Source organism: Pestalotiopsis fici (genome assembly GCF_000516985.1).
Source record: "Pestalotiopsis fici W106-1 unplaced genomic scaffold PFICI_Scf_5, whole genome shotgun sequence".
Classification (NCBI taxonomy): Eukaryota; Fungi; Ascomycota; class Sordariomycetes; order Amphisphaeriales; family Sporocadaceae; genus Pestalotiopsis; species Pestalotiopsis fici.
In genome coordinates, this window is record NW_006917095.1 from 3,584,545 (window position 1) to 3,605,478 (window position 20,934).

A 20,934-nucleotide genomic window follows, 5' to 3' on the forward strand; every position below is an offset into this window, starting at 1 on the left:
AATTATAATTATAAAGCTACCGTTAACGTAAGAACCTTCCGGGCATCGAATCAAGGACGGCATTACGAAAATAAACATCCGGATATTGCTTTTAATAAAAAATCCGAAAAAACTAAAAAAAAACGTAAACCCCCGTTATTTTCTTTTTAACTTTTCAACAAAAGTTTTTCAACAAAACAAAAAGAAAATAAACCCCATATAATCGTTAATTTTTATTTTTTACAGGGTAGGTAAACTAACTAGTAGTTTTAGTTAGTAGTTCGTAGTTAACTAAACTACGTAGTTTTACTCACCTTACTAACTAAACTACGGTAGTTTTACTCACCTTACTAACTAAACTACGGTAGTTTTACTCAGGCTACTAACTAACTACGCGTAGTTAGTAGTTAGTTAGAGTTAGTTAGTAGTTAACTACGTAACTACGATTTTATTTAAATTATTAAAGATTTAAATTATTAAAGCTTTTTTTTTTATTTTTAAACGCTTAAAACGTGATAAAATAAAAGAATTAAAAACAAATGAAATGCCGTTATAATTAAGTTTTTATGGCTATTATAATTATTTATTTTTATTTTTTGAAAATTAATAACTTTTTAATTTATTTTTATTATTAAAATAATAAAAGTAAAAAGAATTATAAAAAATCGAAATAAAAAGATAAAAATAAAAGAATAACGGCGTTTTAATTCTTATTCATTAATTTATTTATATATAATTTAATATTTTATATAAAAGATTCTTTTATTTATTAATCAATTTAAACCGTAGTTAATTAGTTAGCGTAGTTATTAACTAAATTACGGTAGTTTAGTTTTACTCAAGCCCCTAACTAACTACGGTAGTTTTACTCAGGCCATTAACTAACTACGATCGTAGTTAACTACGCGTAGTTAACTAGTAGTTAACTAAATGCCAACCCTGATTTTTTATAATTTAATTTAGCTGGGAGTTTAATTACGCCGGAGGGCAAAATATTATAAATTTACTAAGGGCCGGGTCGATAAATTATTATTATAAAAAATTTAAACTAACGATTATATAGGGTTTAGGATCCGAAATTAATTCGAATAATTCTTTTTTCGATTTAACTAATCGTAAAAAACCACGGACCGAAACGAATCCATCCATTTTCGATTATGACGAATTTAATAATAAATTATTAAATTTTATTATCGATAATAATTTATCTTTTAGTTTTTTAAATTCTAATTCTTTTAAAAACTTATTAAATTATTTATAACCGTAAGTTATTCTTTTAAATCGTTTATTATTTACCTAACTTATAAATTTTAAATAGTGATTTACCGGCTTTTAATCGATCGAATATAAAAGCCGTCCTTAATTCCACTTTTTCGAATTCTTTATCAATTTTCAATCATTCGTTAACAGGGTTGGAAATTATTTTTGCGGTTACTTCGTTAAGTTTAAGTAACTTAAAGTTAGTTAAGTTACGGTCCGGATTTTTATTAACCGCAAGCGGTTACTTGTCAGTTTAAGTTTGGGTTTTAATTAACCGCGGTTACTTTAAGTTATTTATAAATAACCGTAATTAACCGTAATATATTAATAAAAATAATTATAAATTTATTAATTTAAAAGATATTTAATTAGTTTTTTATAAAATTAAATACGTTAATTAAAAAGGTTTTAATTATTATATAACTTTTATTATAAATATTTTTATTTAATAAAATATAAAATATTTTTATAGCGCGGTTACTTAATAATTAACTTAACTTTTAATAGCGGTTAGCGGTTAATTTACGGTAACCGTAACCGCGGTTATTTTAAATTTAAGTTTTACATAACTGCGGTTACTTCAAGTTTAAGTTTGAATTTCATGCGGTTAAAGTAACCGCAATGCGGTTAACTTAACGGTTACCGTTTTCCAACCCTGTTCGTTAAATACGAATATTAAAAATATAGGTAAATTTTCGTTAATAACGGATATTTAGACTTCAAATAATAATACGGCTTATTTAGGTATTATTATTTATTATATCGACCCCGAATTTAATTTAATTTACAAATTAATCGGTTTCGATTTAATAAACGAAAAGCATACGGGTTTTAACATTTTTAACGAATTTAAAAAATCGTTAAATTCTTACCCTGCTTTAATAAATATTACAAATATTATTAGGTAAGTTTTTATATTATTATTAGGTAAATAACTAATTATTTTTTTAGTATTACCCGTAATAATGCAAAAAATAATTCCACGTTTATCGAAGCTTTTAAAAATCAGTACGAAAACGATATAAGCTTCGAATTCGATTGCGATATTCACTGCATCGCCTATATAATTAATATCGTTATTAACGGCATTTTAAAAAAATATATATTAAATAACGATAAAGCCGAAAATCTTCAACGTTATATTAATATTATTTTACCCTCTTTACCGGACAATAAACCACTTAAATTACCAAAAAGATCTACTTTTAATAATAAGTTATTTTATTATTCTTTATTTTATTCTTTATTTATTTATTAATTAATTAATTAATAATAATCTTATTAGGTCTAATTAACCGGGTTCGCCGTATTGCTATTTTAACGAAATATACGGGCGGAATTAATAAATTATTAATCGAAGGAATCTAAAAATTAAAAGCCGATGGTAATTTACCAAAAAATTATAATAAAACAAAAATTCCTAACGGTCATTTTATTTTCTTATTTATTTATTCTTTTTTTATTTATTTATTTACTAATTAATTAATTAGATTCTTATATCCGTTAAAATTCGACGTATAATATAATTAATACAGTTTTTAAATTAAAAAAACTATTAATTTATATTTATCGAAATACGGAGTATGCGGATTTTCAACAAATCTTCTTTTCGAAGGCCGATTGGTTTTTATTAACCTAATTATAACGAATTTTAAAGATCTTTATTAAACCAAATATAAAACTACAAGGTAAATTTTATACTACTTTATTAACGTCTTTATTATACGTTTATACCTTTTATCCGAAATTAAAGGTAATTTACGACGAATATAAAAAGATAATAAAAGAAAAACCAGAATTAATAAATTATTTATTATTTTATTTTTGCCTTTATTTAATTTTTTAATTAACTTTAACTTAGGCACCGTTATTACAAAGTTTTAACCAGGCTATTGCAGTCGGTGGAAGATAATTGGATAATTATTTCCCAAAATTAATAACGGCTAATAATATCGATGCTTACGGGCCTTATTTATTGGCTATTATCTTGGATCCTCGAATTAAATTAACCCATTTTTAACGGAGTTATAAATTACACTTTTATAATGGGGTTTTGGATTATATCACCACTCTTTTTAAAGAAACTTATGAAGTGTAAGTTATTTTATTCTTTTATTTGATTTTTTTATTTGATTTTTTTATTTGATTTTTTTATTTGATTTTTTTATTTGATTTTTTTATTTGATTTTTTTATTTAATTCTTTTATTTGATTCTTTTATTTGATTTTTTTATTAAATAAATTTAATTATTAACTAATAAATTATTATAGGATTAAGAATGAACGGGAAGGTGGAATCGAAACCCAATCTGTTAACGAAGACTAATTATAAGATAATTCGGATGAAGAAAGTTTCTTTTTAAATCGATTTACGGTCGTTTTAAATAACGAATGCGAAACTTATTTTAACGAACCGTTAGCTTTATATAACGTAAATTATTTTTAATTTTTTAATTTAAATTAATTAGTTATAAAGTTATTAATTAATTTATTTAATAGGACGATCCGTTATTTTACTTGAAAAATAATTAATTTAAATATCCGGTTTTAGCTATATTAGCCCGGTAATTTTTAGGAATTCCAGCTTTTTTAACGGCTTTAAAACGGGTTTTTTCAACTTCAAGTTATATTATTTCTAAAGCACGAAATAACTTATCTCCAAAAACTGTTAAACAGTTAACTTTATTAAAGAGTTGGGGTTTAAAAAGTGCAAAAGAAATACAAGAGTTTGTATAAGGCAACGATTTATTAGAGGAGGAAGATTAATTATTTCTTTTATTTCTTTTACTTTATTTCTTTTACTTTATTTCTTTATTTTATTTCTTTATTTTATTTCTTTATTTTATCTTATTTTTATTAATTAAAACTTAAAGAAATCAAGATAATTAGTATAAAAAATAATAAAAATATCTCTTTTGTTTAATTTAACGTTATTAATTCAATTTATTAATTAAATTAAATTGAATTATTAATTAAATTAATTTTTATTAATTTAACTTTGAGTTAGTGAGTTAATTAAGTTATTAACTCAACTCAATTGATTTAGTTTAAGTTTACCTACTAACTAAATCATTAAGTTTTACTTAGCCTGCTAACTAAATCAATTGAGTTTGAGTTAGCACTTTTAATAACTCAATTAATTGAGTTAATAACTAAACTCAATTGAGTTTTAAGTTAACTCAATTGAGTTAACTGCCAGTTAACTCAATTGCAACCCTGATTTTAAAATATAAATATTTTAATATTTATTTTATAATTATTTATAAATTTGCTTAAAAAAGGCTTTTTATCCCGGGTTATATTAGGATCAGGGTTGGTATCTAGTTAACTAATAGTTAACTAACGTTAGTTAACTAAAAACTACATTTAATTTAATTATTAGTTAACTAACGTTAGTTATTAAAAATGCTAACTAAAACTAAATTAAATTAAATGATTTAGTTTCTAGTTTTAGTTAACTAAATAACTAAAGATTTAATATTTATTTTAATTTAATTAATTTATTAATTATAATAAAAATAATTAGCAGAATTAAATAATTAAAGCTTTTTTTAATTATTTACGTTACTAATTTTATTATATCCTTTTATATTAAATAATTATACCGTTTTTAAAAAATCTTTAATTAATTAAAAAATTAACTAAAACTAAATTAATTTAGTTAGAGTGCTAATTAAAACTAAATTAATTTAATTAAAGTGTTAACTAAAACTAAAGTGATTTAGTTAGCAGCCTGATTAAAACTACGTTAGTTTAGTTAATGCCTTAAATAAAACTAAGTAGTTTAGTTCACTAAAAACTAAAACTAAAAACTAAAACTAATTATATTAACCCTGTTTATTACACATTTCCCATAACGTATATAATGCTTAATATAAAATAAAATAAAATTCTTATAATACGGTTATTTAATAATTAACTTAATTTTTTATAATAATTAACGGTTAATTTACGGTACCCGTAATTACGGTTATTTTAAATTTAAATTTTATATAATTGCGGTTATTTTAAATTTAAATTTAAATTTTATGCGGTTAAAATAACCGCAATGCGGTTAATTTAACGGTTACCGTTTTCCAACCCTAAAGTTAACTGCCAGTTAAATTAATGCCAACCCTAGTGGTAATGCATGCCCTTATAATCAGCCAAAGCGAAAGGCGTTATAATTATAGCCCCGAGCAAAGTGGGTTTAGTGTGCGCAGATGAGCTCGATGAATTTATAAACAAAGCTAGAACGTCCTACACACCCATCCGAAACTGGTGACGCTCGATAAATATACGAGAGACGAGGCATCATTTATGATTCTCTCCCCCTTCTCCACGCGTCCCGGCCTATATGCTTGCCAAACTGTGACAACCCAGGCTGGCGCCAACGACGGTGTGCTGCCCACGTTTCCCTTTAACCTACAAGATTGGGCCTGACTTGACAAACACAGCTTTCGGTGTTCTTGATCAGTGAAGCGCCAGGCACGCGCGATCATGGCACTGGGTAGACGCGGTCGAGGTGATGCTGCCGATGCATATGCTCCCGAGCCTACCATGGCGATATATGCAACAGCGTTCGCCCAGGAAAACATGCCTCCGCCTCCCCCCGATGGTGGATATGGATGGTTCTGCGTGTTGGCTCAGTTCTTGATCAACGGCTTCACATGGGGCGTAGCCGCGGTATGTATTCTTGCCCCTCTTCAACTCTGAAATGTATTGATAGCAACCAATTTAGAGCTACAGCGTCTATCTTGCTCACTACCTATCTCATGATATCTTTCCCGAGGCCAGTTCTGTCGATTACGCCTTTATCGGGGGCTTCAATTTCGCGTTTGCCCTCCTCTCGGCGCCACTTGCAACCTTGCTAATACGCATCGGGGGTGCTCGAACTCCAATGCTCCTCGGAGCAATACTGCTGCCGCTTGGCTTTGCATCAGCCTCGTTCGCAATACGGGTCTGGCATCTCTATCTTTCACAAGGTCTATGTGTTGGAGTCGGCATAGGTCTCATTTACATACCCGCTACTGCCATTATCCCGCAGTGGTTCGACAAGAAGCGCAGCCTGGCGAACGGGATCAGCGCTGCTGGCTCTGGCATAGGCGGTCTCTCTCTTTGCTTTTCGGCCCAGGTCATGCTTGACACTGTAGGACTGGCATTGACATTGCGGATCACGGCCGTAATTGTCTTTGTTGTAAACCTTTCAGCCACCATTGTCATGCGCTCACGCAATCGGGAGATCAAGCCAGATATGCACTTGCTAAAACTCCATCTCCTCTCGTCATACCAGGTCAGACTGCTGCTGGCCTGGAGCGTTGTCATCATGTTTGGATACATGACCTTGATGTTCTCCTTGTCGGACTACGCTCTAGCAATCGGCCGGTCCAGGCAGAACTCGGCCACTGTGGCCGCCGTCTTGAATCTAGGGGCTGCCATCGGCCGCCCGCTCATAGGCTACCTGAGCGATCGCATGGGGAGGGTCGTAGTCGCTGGGTCTGCTACATTTGCCACTGGCATCCTCGTCTTTGCACTTTGGCTCCCAACTACAGAGTACGGACTGCTTATTCCCTTTGCTCTCATCAGTGGGGCAATCCTGGGCATATTTTGGGCTGTAAGCCGTTTGCCATTCCAGTTTCTTTCTCCCGTGAAGCTCTGACGCTATACTAGGCCATTGGTCCTCTGGCGGCCGACATGGTAGATCTCAAGGAGCTCACAGCTCTCTTGACTATTGTGTGGCTTTCTGTCGCGGCACCGAGTGCATGTAAGTTGCATAACTCCGCCCATTGCGGGAACGACTGAGCGGACTCAAAGGTGGTTTTAGGCGCGGAAGCTATAGCACTACAACTGCGGCATTCAGACTTTGGGCCACGCTCATATACTTACGCTCAGATCTTCGCTGGTGTGTCATATGTCGCTGCCAGTGGGATCATGTTGGAGTTGTGGAGAGTGCGACGGGCCGCGGAAAGGATAATGCAATCCAATTTGCCCCATGGAGGTGACATTCGAGGATCTTCTCCATGAACAATGAAGGCCCGATACTTGATAGGACTATCTCGACCAAGCCCGAATGAGTTAATATGCTGCTCTCCTCGTTGTTGGAGGAGTGATGCTACCTGGCTCAGGGGTCTTATTGGAATTTACAGTTCATGCTAGCTTATCATCACAGCTCGCCCATCACGTTGTTATGATAGCACTATAAAGTAAGAATAAGCTGCCACAGTATCATAGACCAAAGCATGGGCGACCAACCCAAACGACAACACCCCTCATTGCGTAACTGCTCTTGCAATACTATATATGCACTATCGAGGATCTTGTAATGCAATGTTATCCTTGAGTAGTGGTGAGAATATTCCAGCAGCAATCATGATCAAAAAGTCTCCTCGCCATGGTTCCATGTGAGACGAGCATCTTCCTCACGGCGCCAAGTTCAATCCTCATCTCCCAAAAAAAAGCTCTGGATGACCCATTTCTTTGATATCTGCGGTTCATTGATCATGAGTCCACCAGCACAAATTCTCAGAGAAAGTCCTTCAACGCCAGGTCTTTGTACATGCATCCTTTGTTGAAGAACCATCCTTGTCCTGGGGCTTGTACACATCAGGTGTCTTTGTTGCCACAATTTTGAAATGACTATTGCCCTGGAGGCTTTTGTGCTGATTTGTTTCGACGGGGAGACGCAGCTGTGATCCCTCTACTTTCCCTCACTCACACTCTGAAGAAACGGCAACGCAACTTACGATCTTGCCAACCCGTTCGGTCTAGGCCCCTCAGGTATCTGACTAGTATTATATCAATTTTGCATCATGAGAGCTTTCGCTGCATTGGGAGTCGTACTTGCCGCCGCGCATGCCGCGCACGCCAAGACGGGCATCATACTGCCTCTTTACGAATACCCATATGGGGATGCCGCTCTGGCAGACTGGGACTCTACTATTGCCGCAGTTTCTGCGCATCCCAATCTAGACTTCTACATCATTATGAATGACAACTCGGGTCCTCCTTATGATCCCAATCCACCCAACTCTAACAGAGATTTTGCACCGTACCTTGGCTCGCTCAACTCCCATGCCAACGTGAAGCTTATCGGCTATATTGCGACCAAGTATAGCGGCAAAAGCATCAGCGATGTAACAGCAGCCGTGGATCAATACGCAGCGTGGGAAACAGGCAAGGGCTGGAAGGACGACTCGTATGATATTCATATAAGTGGCATTTTCTTTGACGAGATCAACACCGCCCCAGATCAGTTGAGCCACAACCTTGAGATTACCCGATATGCCAAGGCAAAATTTGCCGGACTTGGCGGGCCTATTGTGCTAAACCCGGGAACATTTGTACAGAATGGAAGCGAGTCGCTCTTTGATGTTGCAGACGCAATCATGGACATTGAAGCCTGCTACACAGGTGTACCTGGACGTATAGATTTCAATGGCTACGCCTGCGACCCATCTGTCAGTGGCTACTCGGCATTCACCCCGGCACTGCTGGATGGACTGGGGACGGATCAGTCAAGGGTGTCCAAGAGCTCGATCCTGGTCCACGACTTTTACGACAGTTGGAGTCCCTACCAGCCGGCATCCGAATCCAAGCTCAAGGATTATGTAGATGCCATCGTCTCCAAGGGTGTTCATAGCTTCTACATTGCCCAATTTGGGTACATTGGCAATTTCACCCTCGCACCTGCGAGTATTGGAAATATTGCAGGCATGGCAGCATCAGCTCAGGGGTTGAGCTAGAGAGATCCAATGTATTGCAGTCAAAATCAGCTATATGGTACCTGGAACAATATTTTTTTACATGTCTCCTCTATTGCAATCTAGTGGTTAGAAGAAGAAGAGGGGGATGAGGGGGGAGGGAAGGGGGGGAGAGAGAGAAAGAGAGAAAGAGAGAAAGAGAGAGAAAATTTGAGTATGAATAAATGAATATCTACTTGTTCTACATATATTATACTAATATAATCGCCATACTCTACTCTTATGCAGAATCTGACTTTTATTCCAGCGAAACGTATCAAACACGCCTTGCACTCAACGACTGGTTGGAACAGATGGTCAGCCAAATCAGGAGAAATAGCGTGCAGTAGTCTGCAAAGCTGCACATTGGTATAAAATGCTTGCTATCAACTTCGCAAGTCAACAGTCCGGGACAGACGGAATCGTCTTGTCGGCTAGGAGGTCGATCCATCAAGGGAAATTATATATAGAGAGGTTAATATTATACTTAGCTCAATGAATTGAGCTGATGCCTGCCTGGTATCAATACTCCAGATTCTGTCGTCATTGGCCCATGCAGCTCGGGAGGTTGCGACTGCCGTCACATGGACGTCCCACTCATGGACTATAATCCCGTACATTCTTGACAAAATTGGCAACCACGACTTGACTAGTGTTGGTATATGTAGGGCATTTTATAGTCGCTCTCAACCTCTCAACGTCCCTATACAAGATCAATGAAAACGACCCCATGATACCTCACGCCTCACAACATCCCAAACATCTGATTTCGTCTTGGTCTCTCTGTAGTGATGGGATTCCAATCACATACGTGACCTGCGGTCAAATTCAAGGAGCATAAAAGAGAAGCACCTCGTCCATGTGGCATGCATTTATTCAAGGTCACTGTACTCTGTAAATCTTGCCGCATAGGGCATAAATACATTGTGTGAGACCATTCGGGATCCTGGATACTCGATGATGGAACATGTAGCTAAATTCAGGCAGGGTGTCAAGCGGGAGGTAGCCTGGCCATGGTGCGCCTCTCTTTCGGCAGTGCATTGCCCTGATCAAGCATCAAACACTATCTTGAAATGCATACACATACGACGACGACAACAGTCATACATGGTCAGTTCAGATTATGTAACCCACGCTAGGGTGCTGCTGCAGCCGTGATCATGATGGGGTTGCTATACAAAGGCAATTCCTACACCAGATTCCCGCCGCGGTTTCGCTTATTTCACCAGGGACAAAGCAAAATAAACCAGCCCACGCTTCGGCCTGTTGCTTTGAGCAGCAGTTTGAGGACTTTGGCAGGCACAGTGCATGTTGTGGTTGCTCGGCGATGGCCGGGGTTTCGGAAAACACCAAAAAGAATCGCGAATCGGCGGACAAGCCCCGATCCGGGCGTCACGTGATGAGAGGGGGATTCGAACCCCCGCCTATTACTAGACCGCAATACTCCTCGAACTGAGATCCTGAGGAAGCTTCTGAAGCTTGAGTGCGGCGCCTTAGACCGCTCGGCCATCTCACCCGGTTGTTGTTGAGATGTTGTGGCGTATGCACATCTATAGCTAGAGACAAAGAAAATCCCGCACGCTAGTCCCAAAGCAGCTTGTCAAATAGGAGTATGGAGTATCCCGGCCCACGACAGGCTCTCAACTCGTCTCTCCCGAGTCAAGATGTCACTTCTTGTTTTTATACTCCAGCGGCGACGAGGATGAGGCGTCCCCATGAAATATGGTATGGCTAGAAGAAGATGGATGGCGTATATTTGACATGAGTTCAATAGCAGGTAATAGGTTTTACCACAGAATCAAGCTTTCTCGCATACCCGCTTCAGTCTAGTCTTTGTATGACAGGATTTGTGGTCACCACGTACTTTGTACATGTGCAACTTGTGTTGTACAGTCTTTGCTTATTCTTGCGAGTCACAAGTCGCGGAGACAGCAAATGTCCTGACCCTGATAATCGGGATTGAGGTACGTTTAGTATAATGGACATGAGCCTTATATATAATCCAACGTTGTTGGCAACAATCACTGTCATCTCCGACGTGTTTGTTGATGGTGGATGAAAAAAGTTTACTCCGCTCACCATACAAGAACACTCGAGTCATATCTGACCTTGATAGCCCCATCCCCCGGCGTCGCCGTCAAAGGACAGGAGGTAGAGTTCACACGACGATAAGTGGACAGTTTCCACTGCAGTTTGAACCAACGATCAAGATGAATAATACCGCCCGCTTTGGTCCAGGATTATACATACCAGAGAGAATGATACGCTGCTTGATACTGGTGTCAAAGAAGTACTATTCCTGCTCGGAGCATATTTGCCGTACACTAGTGCAGCGTAATGTAGGGCGGGAGATGGATAGATCCACTCATCACTTGTGCTAGAGGACCGCGAGGATTACCTGGACGGGGACTGCACCACGTTTCCAATGACAAGGTCCAATAGCAAGCGGAGAGTAGTGCGTGTATAATAATACAGGAGACTTATGTCAGTCGTCAGTTTGCCTTGCCGCCTTACTATGCCGAGGCCTTCAACCCGCGCGTTCTCAGTCGCCAACGTTCATCTAGGTATGCTATTGACACACGTCGGTCGCTCGCTCTGTCGCTTACATGACACCAAGTCTAGACTGACATGGTAGCCACCTAGACAAGCTCTACTATGTACGTAGGTAAACCCACTCCCTAATCCCGAGCCCAAATTCGAGAACCCGCCCGATGACGCGGCTCACGATAGCGGGCGGCAGACCCCGGGCCTCTTGATATACGACATGGTCCGACGTCTTGACTGGTTAGATAATTCAATCCGACTCGCCCACGGTTGATATTCAGCTTCTTGCAACGAGTAGATACTTAGAGAGCAGCAACTTTATCGAAGCAGATTGTCGTAGCTGTTACCCTGTCTCAGTGTCTCCCTCACCATACTTGCCCCCCAAGCGAAGAAGAGCCGTCCCGTCGTCATGCATTTAAGAAATCTGCTCTTGGCCGGCATTGCCTCCGTGGCTCTTGTATGTCGATCAATCTAATTATTCCGAGCAGGCAGGCGGATGGCTAATGACATGTCCATCGACATAGACGGACGCAGCCGAGACCTCTGCTTCCTCCGAGGCCTCGCAAGCAGCAGCCATTGTCAGCAGCTATCAGGCCCAGATCAGCAGTTTGAATGCCATGATCCTCTCCAAGGAGGCTGCTGTCACCGCCGCTGGCACGGCATACAACGCCATCTTGGCGAGCATCCAGTCTGAGGCTGCCTCGCTGGAGTCGTCCATTGTCAGCGCCGAGAGCGTTGCTTATGCATCCCTTATTGGCAATGCTACCGGCATAGCAGCCACAACGACGGCAGCATCCACAACTGCGACTGCGGCTGACGGCACGAGCACCGGCGAGAGCGCCGTCACAATTTACGGTACCGACTCTTCCGGAGCGGGGGCTCTTCCGACCGCAGTGGCGGGTCTTCAGGCCATAGCGGGCGGCATCGCGATGCTCGCAGCTGTCATGTAATGCCGAGTAGCGGTGGACGCGCACCAGACAGGAGGAATCCAGACAATGATATTATGGAACATGAGGACTCTTCGTGCAGCTCAAGCCACGATGATAATAATTACTTAATTTATATTAATAAAATGTTAGGCTCACAATGGGGTAACAGTAGAGTGTTGTGTGAAGCATGCATTAGTATTTATGGATCGGCCTACGGCCAATTCTTTTGTACCTGGGCCTTGGCGGTGCCAGGAAACAAAACTACTTATTAATCGGACTGTTGTGACAATTTTTGAGATTTTAGTATCAAGTGCTAACCGGACCCCCCACGGTACTTACACGAATGAGCCATGACACTGTCCCGATTATCCCGTGCTACATATGCCATGACAATAGTTAAAACCTTCCTATCGGCTCCCGATCCGACTCGCGTCTGGTGAACAACACCTCGACTATACGTTTATGCCCTCCTGCCAATATATCCGGCTCCACGGGACCCGATCGAGTTCTCTCGTCTAATATTCCTGGCAAGAATGTTCGAACAGGGTGGAAAATTTCCCCGTTGCTGAAGCTGACTTCTTTGAGCCGGAAGATTGGGCGACTAGCAAGTATCATCAGAGCTGCCTTGGACTGCGGTGACAGGCGGCAGTACAGCTTGGCGGTGAAAACGCCCTCAGACATGCTTATGGGCAGCACGTGGCCAAGGTAGAAGAGCCAGGCCCAGAGGCGTCGGGCCATCACCTTGATATGATCACGTCCGCATTGGTACTCGGGCTGCATATAGCGCGTAAAGAAGTATCCATCCCTGAAGGTCAGATCGTTGTGGCAGCAGTCTCTCTTTATACGATCGAGCTTCTCGTCCTTCCTATCAAGTACTTGCCCACCAGAGTCGGGTTGGATGCCAGTTGATGCCAGTTCCAATCGAAAGCAGGATGTCGGGTTTCGCACCAGTCCTCCACACCCGATTGGCTTCTTCCTACGCCAGTCTCACAGGGTGGTTACGAACTGTCGCCCCGTCCACGTGGTGCATCTGCGTCGCACCATGTATATATGGCTCGAAGAATGTCTGCGCAACAGAGGTTGCACGTGCGCTGTCGTGGTCAAGTTTGTCACATCAGCCAATGACGAACTGATTGGAGATCAGTAAGTTCAACTCACGCTTTCCAGGTTCGAAAGCCTCCGGATTGATTCTCTGCCCGCTGCAGGCAGTCATTCATCTTGGCTGGTGATTAGCACTCAACATCATCAGCTCTGCAATGCCACGGATGCCACCGCTGTTTGATACAAATTAGAAATGATAACTGGAGTAACGAAATGAATGGTACTGACCCATCCAGGGAAAGAATGCGAGCACCAGCTGTTGGCGGCTTGACGCGCACAGTCCATGGTGTTTTTGTCAGAGAGCATGCCAACGGGCAGGACACAATATGTATGGTGTAATCTACGCTTTGCTCGTAAATATATCTCCTTATGCAATCTTCACAGATGCAATGCTGCTCCGGCTGGCAGGGCAACATATTTGTCGGCGTGTTAGAGAGGCATGCCAAGCATGTCCTCTGACCTGTGATGGATGCAACGCCACATGATACCGCTTCCAACGCGAGCTTTTCCACTGGACATCTGCGGCCGTGGAGTCTAGTCACTTCTTTTCAGAGTTACTCCGAGAAGGCATCGGGATTATAGGAACTCTCAAATAACCCAACTGACAAGATGACGCCCGAGGAGCGTTGGGAGTCCAAGCTGCTATCGTCAAATTGGTGACCCGTGACTTTCCCAGTACCTAGTTCCTACATCGTCGCTGGTCGCTGGACTCTTTTGCCTCATATCTCCAGAAGTGGGCATGAAAACGTTCTAGACCACGCCTGGCTTCATCCACGAGGTCGTTTTTGCGTTTCTGAGCTTCGTCTGTCAAGTACACGTTAGTAACATCAGAGCCTGGGCGCATTTTCTGGTTTCGCATGATGATACATTCAGTTACATGGTCGCCAATTTGTGCCAAAATACAGACAGCGATATAAGAAATCATCTGGTGCACCTGCATTGCTTCTCCGCCAACTGTTTGACTTCTGTCGAAGTTGCGTTTCTTTGCAAGACTGGCCATGACACCAACTAGGTGCTCGCTGAATCTCTGCGGAAGTCAGTGGTCTCCGTCGGAAAGCTGATGAAAATCGATCGTACTGTCGTAGTCGCGGCCCAATTTTATCAAGGCTCGTTTGAAATAAACATTCACATTGACGACATCTAGCTCCATATTAACAAGCTGCCTCTTACTCCGTATGCGCTCCGACATGTGTATTAATTCTTTGTACAGTGTCTTGATCTGATCCGACGTCTTCTTCACAGTGGTCGGGGGAGTAGCAGTGTACTGTGGAATAGAGATAACACGAAAGGAATCATAGTAGCATAGTATGAGCTCTTCTGCCGTGGGGATCTCTTTCCCTCGAGACCTCCATCTCCGTCGAAGCTCGGTGAAGCGCGTAGATCGCTCAAAGTTTCCAAGGAGACTTGTCGTGGCTTGATTGACGGAGGCCAAGGCGCTGGGCATGCCAGCGTTCATCTTTGGCCCACTTGAACATTTCTTGCAGGATATCGTGAGATGTTCTGACTTGTTAGAGACCCTAAAAAACCAAAAGTTGCCGAGGGAACCCTGTTTTTACATACCTAGAGTTGTCTGACCCCCTCCCAGAGGGATTCGGTCAGACGCGGTGCTCGTATGGTCAGCGATGGTTTCTTCGACCGATCTATTCGTGCTGGGCTTCCGCATAGTGCCGTCGGTCAGGGGCTGCAGTGTTTGGGGTTTCTGTGCTTGTGCCAAGAGCTGGCGAGCAATCGGCTTGTCTGTTGCAGGAAATCCTTCACAGCCTACTCAGGGTGTTAGCATACGAATTTATCCAATTCAACGTTTGGGGCCGAGCGAGTAATTCGGAAACAGTTCGTACCGACAACGAGACGAGGATGCTCCGTCTCGCAGGTTCTTGGGCCAGCAAATATGTGAACATCGCTGCTCGTAAAGTCAAAGCTATCTGTATCGGCACCAGAGACAGGCACCAAATATTCGCCATGTGCAACCGGTGCGAGCATTCGAACCATGGCTGCAATCAAGGTGCTCTTGCCCGAGCCCGTCTCGCCAATGATGGAGATCATGCTTGGATACTGCCGAGGAAGCCTATTCGGTAGTCCCGTGGTCAGTCTTCCAAGACGTGGCTATACGTGCAGCTGTGGTTTAAGGCACTCTTGGTTGTCTTAAATACTGAGCCATGTCAACCAGATATCTTTGAGATGAATCGCAGTCTGATCTTTGACACGCAACCCTCGCATCCATGAGAGAAGACATATATATATATATATATATATATATATTCTTGGAAGTGGACCTCCTCGCAAGGACTTCCGTAGATGTTTTCCTCTTTCTGATTGGGTTGATGGAAGGCCGCCGACAAGATGCAGTGTCGATGAGCCGGCATGTGAGCAGCGCCGTAGCCGCCGCAGAGAACGAAGTCGGTCGGCTCGCCGGCCTGGTAACGCACTCGGCAAAACAAGGGTATCTTGGCCTTTTCGGTCTGCTTGATTATACCTGCGCATTGGTCAGTACCCATTGCTCTGCCAGGAAACGATGACTTACAAAGCTACGTTTGGGTGCGGCCACGCATCTTGCGCAATGTCGATGGACGATACATCGTCTTTTTTGAAGCCACTCAGAGTGTCTTGGACAGATTTACCGTCTCTTCCGGTTTCTACAATAAGGTTTTGTAGGGCTACAGTCGATTCGTTAGCATTTTTATCATCAATGGAGTTCCGCAGAGTGGAAGTATCGTCCATCACTACCATCTCTCACTAAATCACAAGCGAGCACAACTAGAAAGGATACAATCAAAATTCTCAAAGTAATAAGGGATAAAGTAGAGACAGTGAGCTTGCATAAGGGTGTGACGGAATTGCTGGACGAAAACTCTCTATATAAGGGCCAGCGGGACTCTCTTTTTCTCTCTTTTTCTCTCTTTTTCTCTCTTTTCTTCTTTTCTTCTTTTCTTCTTTTCTCTCTCTTTTTCTTTTTCTTTTTCTTCTTTTCTTCTCTTTTCTTTCTCTCTCCTTTTCTCTCTGGGTTTGACCAGCACATGATGATTCGGTCTACATACATACCCACCCAAAATACAGTCAGATTAACTCTGTGATTTTTTTTTCCGCGGCGGCTCGTGGAACGACACCCTCGTAGATGCATTAGAACCATTTTGTTTATTGGGCAATGATCAAGCAGGTTGAAGGGGCTGGATTGTAACCGCAAGAAAGAGCAATTCGGCGCAACCATTATCAACCCAGCTGAGTATAGCAGAACAAGAGCACCGAATAATGTTCAGAATCGTGGGGTTCAATTTAATGGCCATTGGCCTGGCTGTCAATTCATTGTGTGACACGATAAATGTGCCACACCCGAAGGATGTCTGATCTGGATGGGTAAAATAAAAACCGACACCTGGTTGGGCGCTTCAGTACATGGTTCTGTGGAAAATTAAAGGTAGAGCCTCCCGCAAGCAGATAGATATCCCATAGTCTGTAGTGTGCTACCATCGCGTAGCCTGTATCGAAGGCGTCCATCAATTTCTGTTCTCTGTGTCGCATTAAGAATGGGACTGCATGGCGAGATAGTTTTAAATACCTCCACCTGTAAAGCAAGCTCTTTGCGTAATGATTCTGTGCCCGTCCACTTAGTATTACCCAACCTCGTACCGTCAAGTTTGTATCCATTACACTCATAAGAAACTTCAGGATAGACTTACATTAAAGGGGACACCTATTACCATGCGTGCAAGTGCCCCGATGGCCCTAGGATTTTACTTTTGGACGTTTATACCATTCCTGAACTGAATACCTTTCAATTAAGGGGAATGAACAGGACGACTAAGGACTATTTAGAAATAACGAATATGAAATGGCAACAAACTTAGAATTGCAATTCAGGATTGTACAATGGTACGGGTGCAACGGCACAAACGGCGGCCAGGTTGCGATCGTATGCTATTATAAAAATTCAAATTGAATATAATCATATAAAGAAGTTGCCTATATAATTACACAAGTTTTGAATTTTACGCATGAGCCTAACCTAAGAAAACAAATACTAAATTAAAAAGATATAAAAACAAAATTGAACCCACATACAAATTACTGGCCAAATCTATGAACCTAAGTTTTGGGAGCCCAATCTACTGATATTGCTTCTCCCAATATGAATTTGGCAGAATATATCATGGCAGAAATGCTCACCCACAAAAGTGCGAGATTCGTAACTCTGCATGCATGGAATCGAGCATAGTGACCGCACATGAAGAGGTTTAATTCTCGCAGCTTATACCTTGGCTTTGCTGAATAACGGTCTGCTATTATAAACATCTACAACGACAGTCCAGATCACCGCGTCATCATCGCTGAACATCGAGACGGAAACCGTGCTAAAAGAATATGTGATGCAGAGTGATGAACGGGTATCTATTCTCGTATCTACTTTCTTGATTCGTTTCCATCACGAACTCGAACGCACATTTTGCAGTGGCGGAACGAGAGGAACGATCTATCTGACATGGTCATCACCAAGTTTTTGAAAACACAGTCTTCTAGGGTATTCCAAGAATCATAGCACAGGTGGCTTTGAACCTGTGTGACTGACCCGTCACTGGCCGCTGGTGGCGCCGCAATTAGTGGTGCAAACACCAAGCCCTACATCGTGGGCCGAAAGCTTCGAATGATGACCCAGCCCTGAGCCATGGGGTCGACTTGAGCTGCAGAACTAGCCTTGTCGGCAAACCTCCAGCTTTCAGATCCTTATCCACGTCAATGCAGATATCTGGACATGACTTCTCAATTGGCAAAGATCCTGACGTTCAAATCCACGCTACCCGTGGCAATAACACATCGGATCTGCACTTCTGGTGCGGCGCCTGCTTTGGAGGAAGAGCCGTTGGCTGTTTTGCCGTTTGGTGCGTCACCACTTCCGTTCACGGTCGGCTCCTTAATCAGGACAGGGGCCCATCGGAGGCATGATATGAAGTGGCCATGGGCATTGTCCAGGTTCTTGACCATTTTGCCCTCCTGGCTCAGGTCCCAGCATCGTAGTGTCTTGTCGTCGGCCACGCTGAAAAGATATTTGCCTCCGGGATGAAATACCACCGCGCGCACCCAGTTGTCATGTCCGACCAGGGTCTTTATGCAGTTTCCTCGACCATCCCACAGCTTGATCGTCTTGTCTCTCGAACCCGTTGCCATGAATTCTGCGCTGGCAGATGCAGGAGGGGTTTTCTGGCCGGCAATTTTGGCAAGGTATTGGTATGAAGCCGGTGGGGCCAGGGTGCAGCACTCAATCACATTTTCATGCCCGATAAAAGTGACCTTGCTCTCCGGGTTGGTCAGCGATATGTCCCATAGCCTTGCAGTCTGATCGGTTCCACACGACAATAGAAAGCGACCGTCAAAGGAAGGGAACACGTCCCTGACCCAATCAGCATGGCCCCGGATGGTTTTGAGGCAGTAGCCAGTCGTGACGTCCCAGATGCGAAGGGTCTTGTCCCTCGAGGCAGAAACCAAAAGATTGCTAGACGAGGGGGCGCCAGCTGCGCCCGAAGGGATGAAGCGCACAGCGCTTACACTGTGGTCGTGGCCGGGCAACGTCTTGATATTCTTATAATCATCGGAGGGATCCCACAGCTTGATGGTCAGGTCGCTTGAGCACGAAGCCAGCAGCGTCCCTCCCCGGGGACCGCCAAAGTCAACGTCCAGAACGGCCTTGGTGTGACCCTTGATGGTGCGTTCGTGTTCGCCCAATTCCCAATCCCAGATTTTGATAGTATAGTCTTCCGAGCCTGAAGCCAAGGTCGAGAAGACAGGATGGAAGGCGATACAGGTTATGGGCTTCTGATGCGACTGCAGAGTATGCCTGGCGGGCGACCTAGGCAGCCAGCTGGAAGGGTCTTGACTTCGGCGAGCTAGAGAAGTTGGGGTTGCGTTGTCGAGCTCGGCTTGTATGCTAGCATTCCGTGCCTCTAGATCCATTATCTGCAGCTCTTAGCAACAAGACCTCCACGGCGGAACGAACCCGTTGATAGCAACGAGCGCACAAGGAGAGGAAGGAGGGAGGGGGGCACAAAGTAGAGAGAGATGTATATATAGATAGAGAAGCGAGAAGACAAACCTTTTTCTGCAGACGGACGACACTCGTCCATTTCTTCTCGAGAAGCCCCTCATATTTCTTGGAAGTATTGGCGTCAAACGTGTCGCCAAGGTTGAGTTCCTGGCGCAAGGCCTCGGCGGTGTTGTTCAGGTTGCTAGAGGAGAGATATGCAACAATGGCCTTGTGCCTGCGGCGTAGAGTTGAGAAGTCAGTACAAACATTTTATATCCAAGAGGGCGAGCCGCGGATCGGAACAAGAGCAAGATTGTGTATACACGTGTGTGAGCGGGTGAGTGAGGGACGCACAGTTCGTCAGCTTGGCGCGACGTCAAGATTTGACTGCTCATGCTTGCTGGCTATGATGTTTTCATCAGCTCCAAGGTCGGGCGTAGGATGAGATGCACTGTAGCTGTCCGTCGGTCGTCTCTCGAGGTGCATAGGAGGGCTGGTATGTGCGGTGCTGGTTTGTAGATGTCGAGGAGGAGTTGAGAGTCGTAGGGAGGGGCGGTCAGATCCAGAACCCGAACCAGATCAGGAGCTCGTTCGTTCGCTCGCTCTGCCTCCTCGCGCAGGAGCACGTCGCTCGGGCCGGTGCCCGACAACTAGATGTATCTCGAGTCTCGTCCCAGATCAGTTGGGGACGGACGTTTAGGGCGGATTGCCTGTTGTTGTTGTTGTTGTTGGAGAAGAGGCTCAGTGAGGTTAAGGGCAGCGGCGGCGGTAGCAGTAGCAGCAGCAAGAGCAGCAGCAGCAGCGGCGGCGGCGGCGGCGGCGGCGGTGGTGGTGGTGGTGGTGGTGGGATGATGTCAGTTTAGGAGTAGCCAATATGGGGTTTGGGGGGGGGGCTGCCGTTGATTTGGTGATTGATCGAATTCAAACAAACATTGCCTGTGATTATTTATTATTATTGATTTCCTACCTACCTACCTACTACCTACCAATGTACCGACCTATCTACCTAGGTGCGGTCTAGACGGTGCCAGGCCCAAAAAGCTGGAGGAATTGCCCGTGACGGGCAGCCAGCAAGGCCGGGGCTCTGGGCATTGGGGACTGCGGGGCGCGACGCATCCAATCCATTGGCAGTTGGTTCTGTACCTAGGTATGTAGATTTGGTCCAACTCAGACGCTCAGTGTTTACTTCGAGTCTGTACATTTACTCTGTGGTCGCGATGGCCAATGGCTACATTGTCCCAGCTAGGTGATAGTATCTATTTGAACATGTACTTCACCTGACCATACGAGACCTCGTATTAGCAAACAAAGGAAATGATGATTATGTAGGTACCGTACCTACTACTCTTTCTTTATTTCTTTACTTCTCAGGACTCCGAGGGGCATATTTCAAA

At 42.8% G+C, this 20,934-nt stretch overlaps 5 protein-coding genes across 5 annotated transcripts; 3 read left to right on the top strand and 2 right to left on the bottom strand.

The window, feature by feature from the left end:
* Nucleotides 1–5,717: 5,717 nt before the first annotated feature.
* PFICI_08371 (uncharacterized protein) lies at nucleotides 5,718–7,241 on the top strand (the record flags this gene model as incomplete). Its single annotated transcript, XM_007836952.1, has 4 exons — nucleotides 5,718–5,903; nucleotides 5,959–6,831; nucleotides 6,888–6,981; nucleotides 7,042–7,241. 4 exons carry the CDS (start codon nucleotides 5,718–5,720, stop codon nucleotides 7,239–7,241), a joined length of 1,353 nt encoding a protein of 450 aa, XP_007835143.1.
* A 785-nt stretch (nucleotides 7,242–8,026) lies between these two features.
* PFICI_08372 (uncharacterized protein) lies at nucleotides 8,027–8,959 on the top strand (the record flags this gene model as incomplete). The annotated part of the gene is made up of 1 exon (XM_007836953.1): nucleotides 8,027–8,959. One exon carries the CDS (start codon nucleotides 8,027–8,029, stop codon nucleotides 8,957–8,959), a length of 933 nt encoding a protein of 310 aa, XP_007835144.1.
* Nucleotides 8,960–12,117: 3,158 nt separating this feature from the next.
* Nucleotides 12,118–12,450, top strand: PFICI_08373 (uncharacterized protein; the record flags this gene model as incomplete). Its single annotated transcript, XM_007836954.1, has 1 exon — nucleotides 12,118–12,450. The coding sequence occupies one exon, from the start codon at nucleotides 12,118–12,120 to the stop codon at nucleotides 12,448–12,450; it is 333 nt and encodes a 110-aa protein (XP_007835145.1).
* A 1,830-nt stretch (nucleotides 12,451–14,280) lies between these two features.
* PFICI_08374 (uncharacterized protein) lies at nucleotides 14,281–15,573 on the bottom strand (the record flags this gene model as incomplete). The annotated part of the gene is made up of 5 exons (XM_007836955.1): nucleotides 14,281–14,334; nucleotides 14,408–14,538; nucleotides 14,608–15,030; nucleotides 15,091–15,291; nucleotides 15,369–15,573. 5 exons carry the CDS (start codon nucleotides 15,571–15,573, stop codon nucleotides 14,281–14,283), a joined length of 1,014 nt encoding a protein of 337 aa, XP_007835146.1.
* A 2,709-nt stretch (nucleotides 15,574–18,282) lies between these two features.
* Nucleotides 18,283–19,935, bottom strand: PFICI_08375 (Nuclear distribution protein pac1-1; the record flags this gene model as incomplete). Its single annotated transcript, XM_007836956.1, has 3 exons — nucleotides 18,283–19,473; nucleotides 19,610–19,775; nucleotides 19,895–19,935. 3 exons carry the CDS (start codon nucleotides 19,933–19,935, stop codon nucleotides 18,283–18,285), a joined length of 1,398 nt encoding a protein of 465 aa, XP_007835147.1.
* Nucleotides 19,936–20,934: the final 999 nt, after the last annotated feature.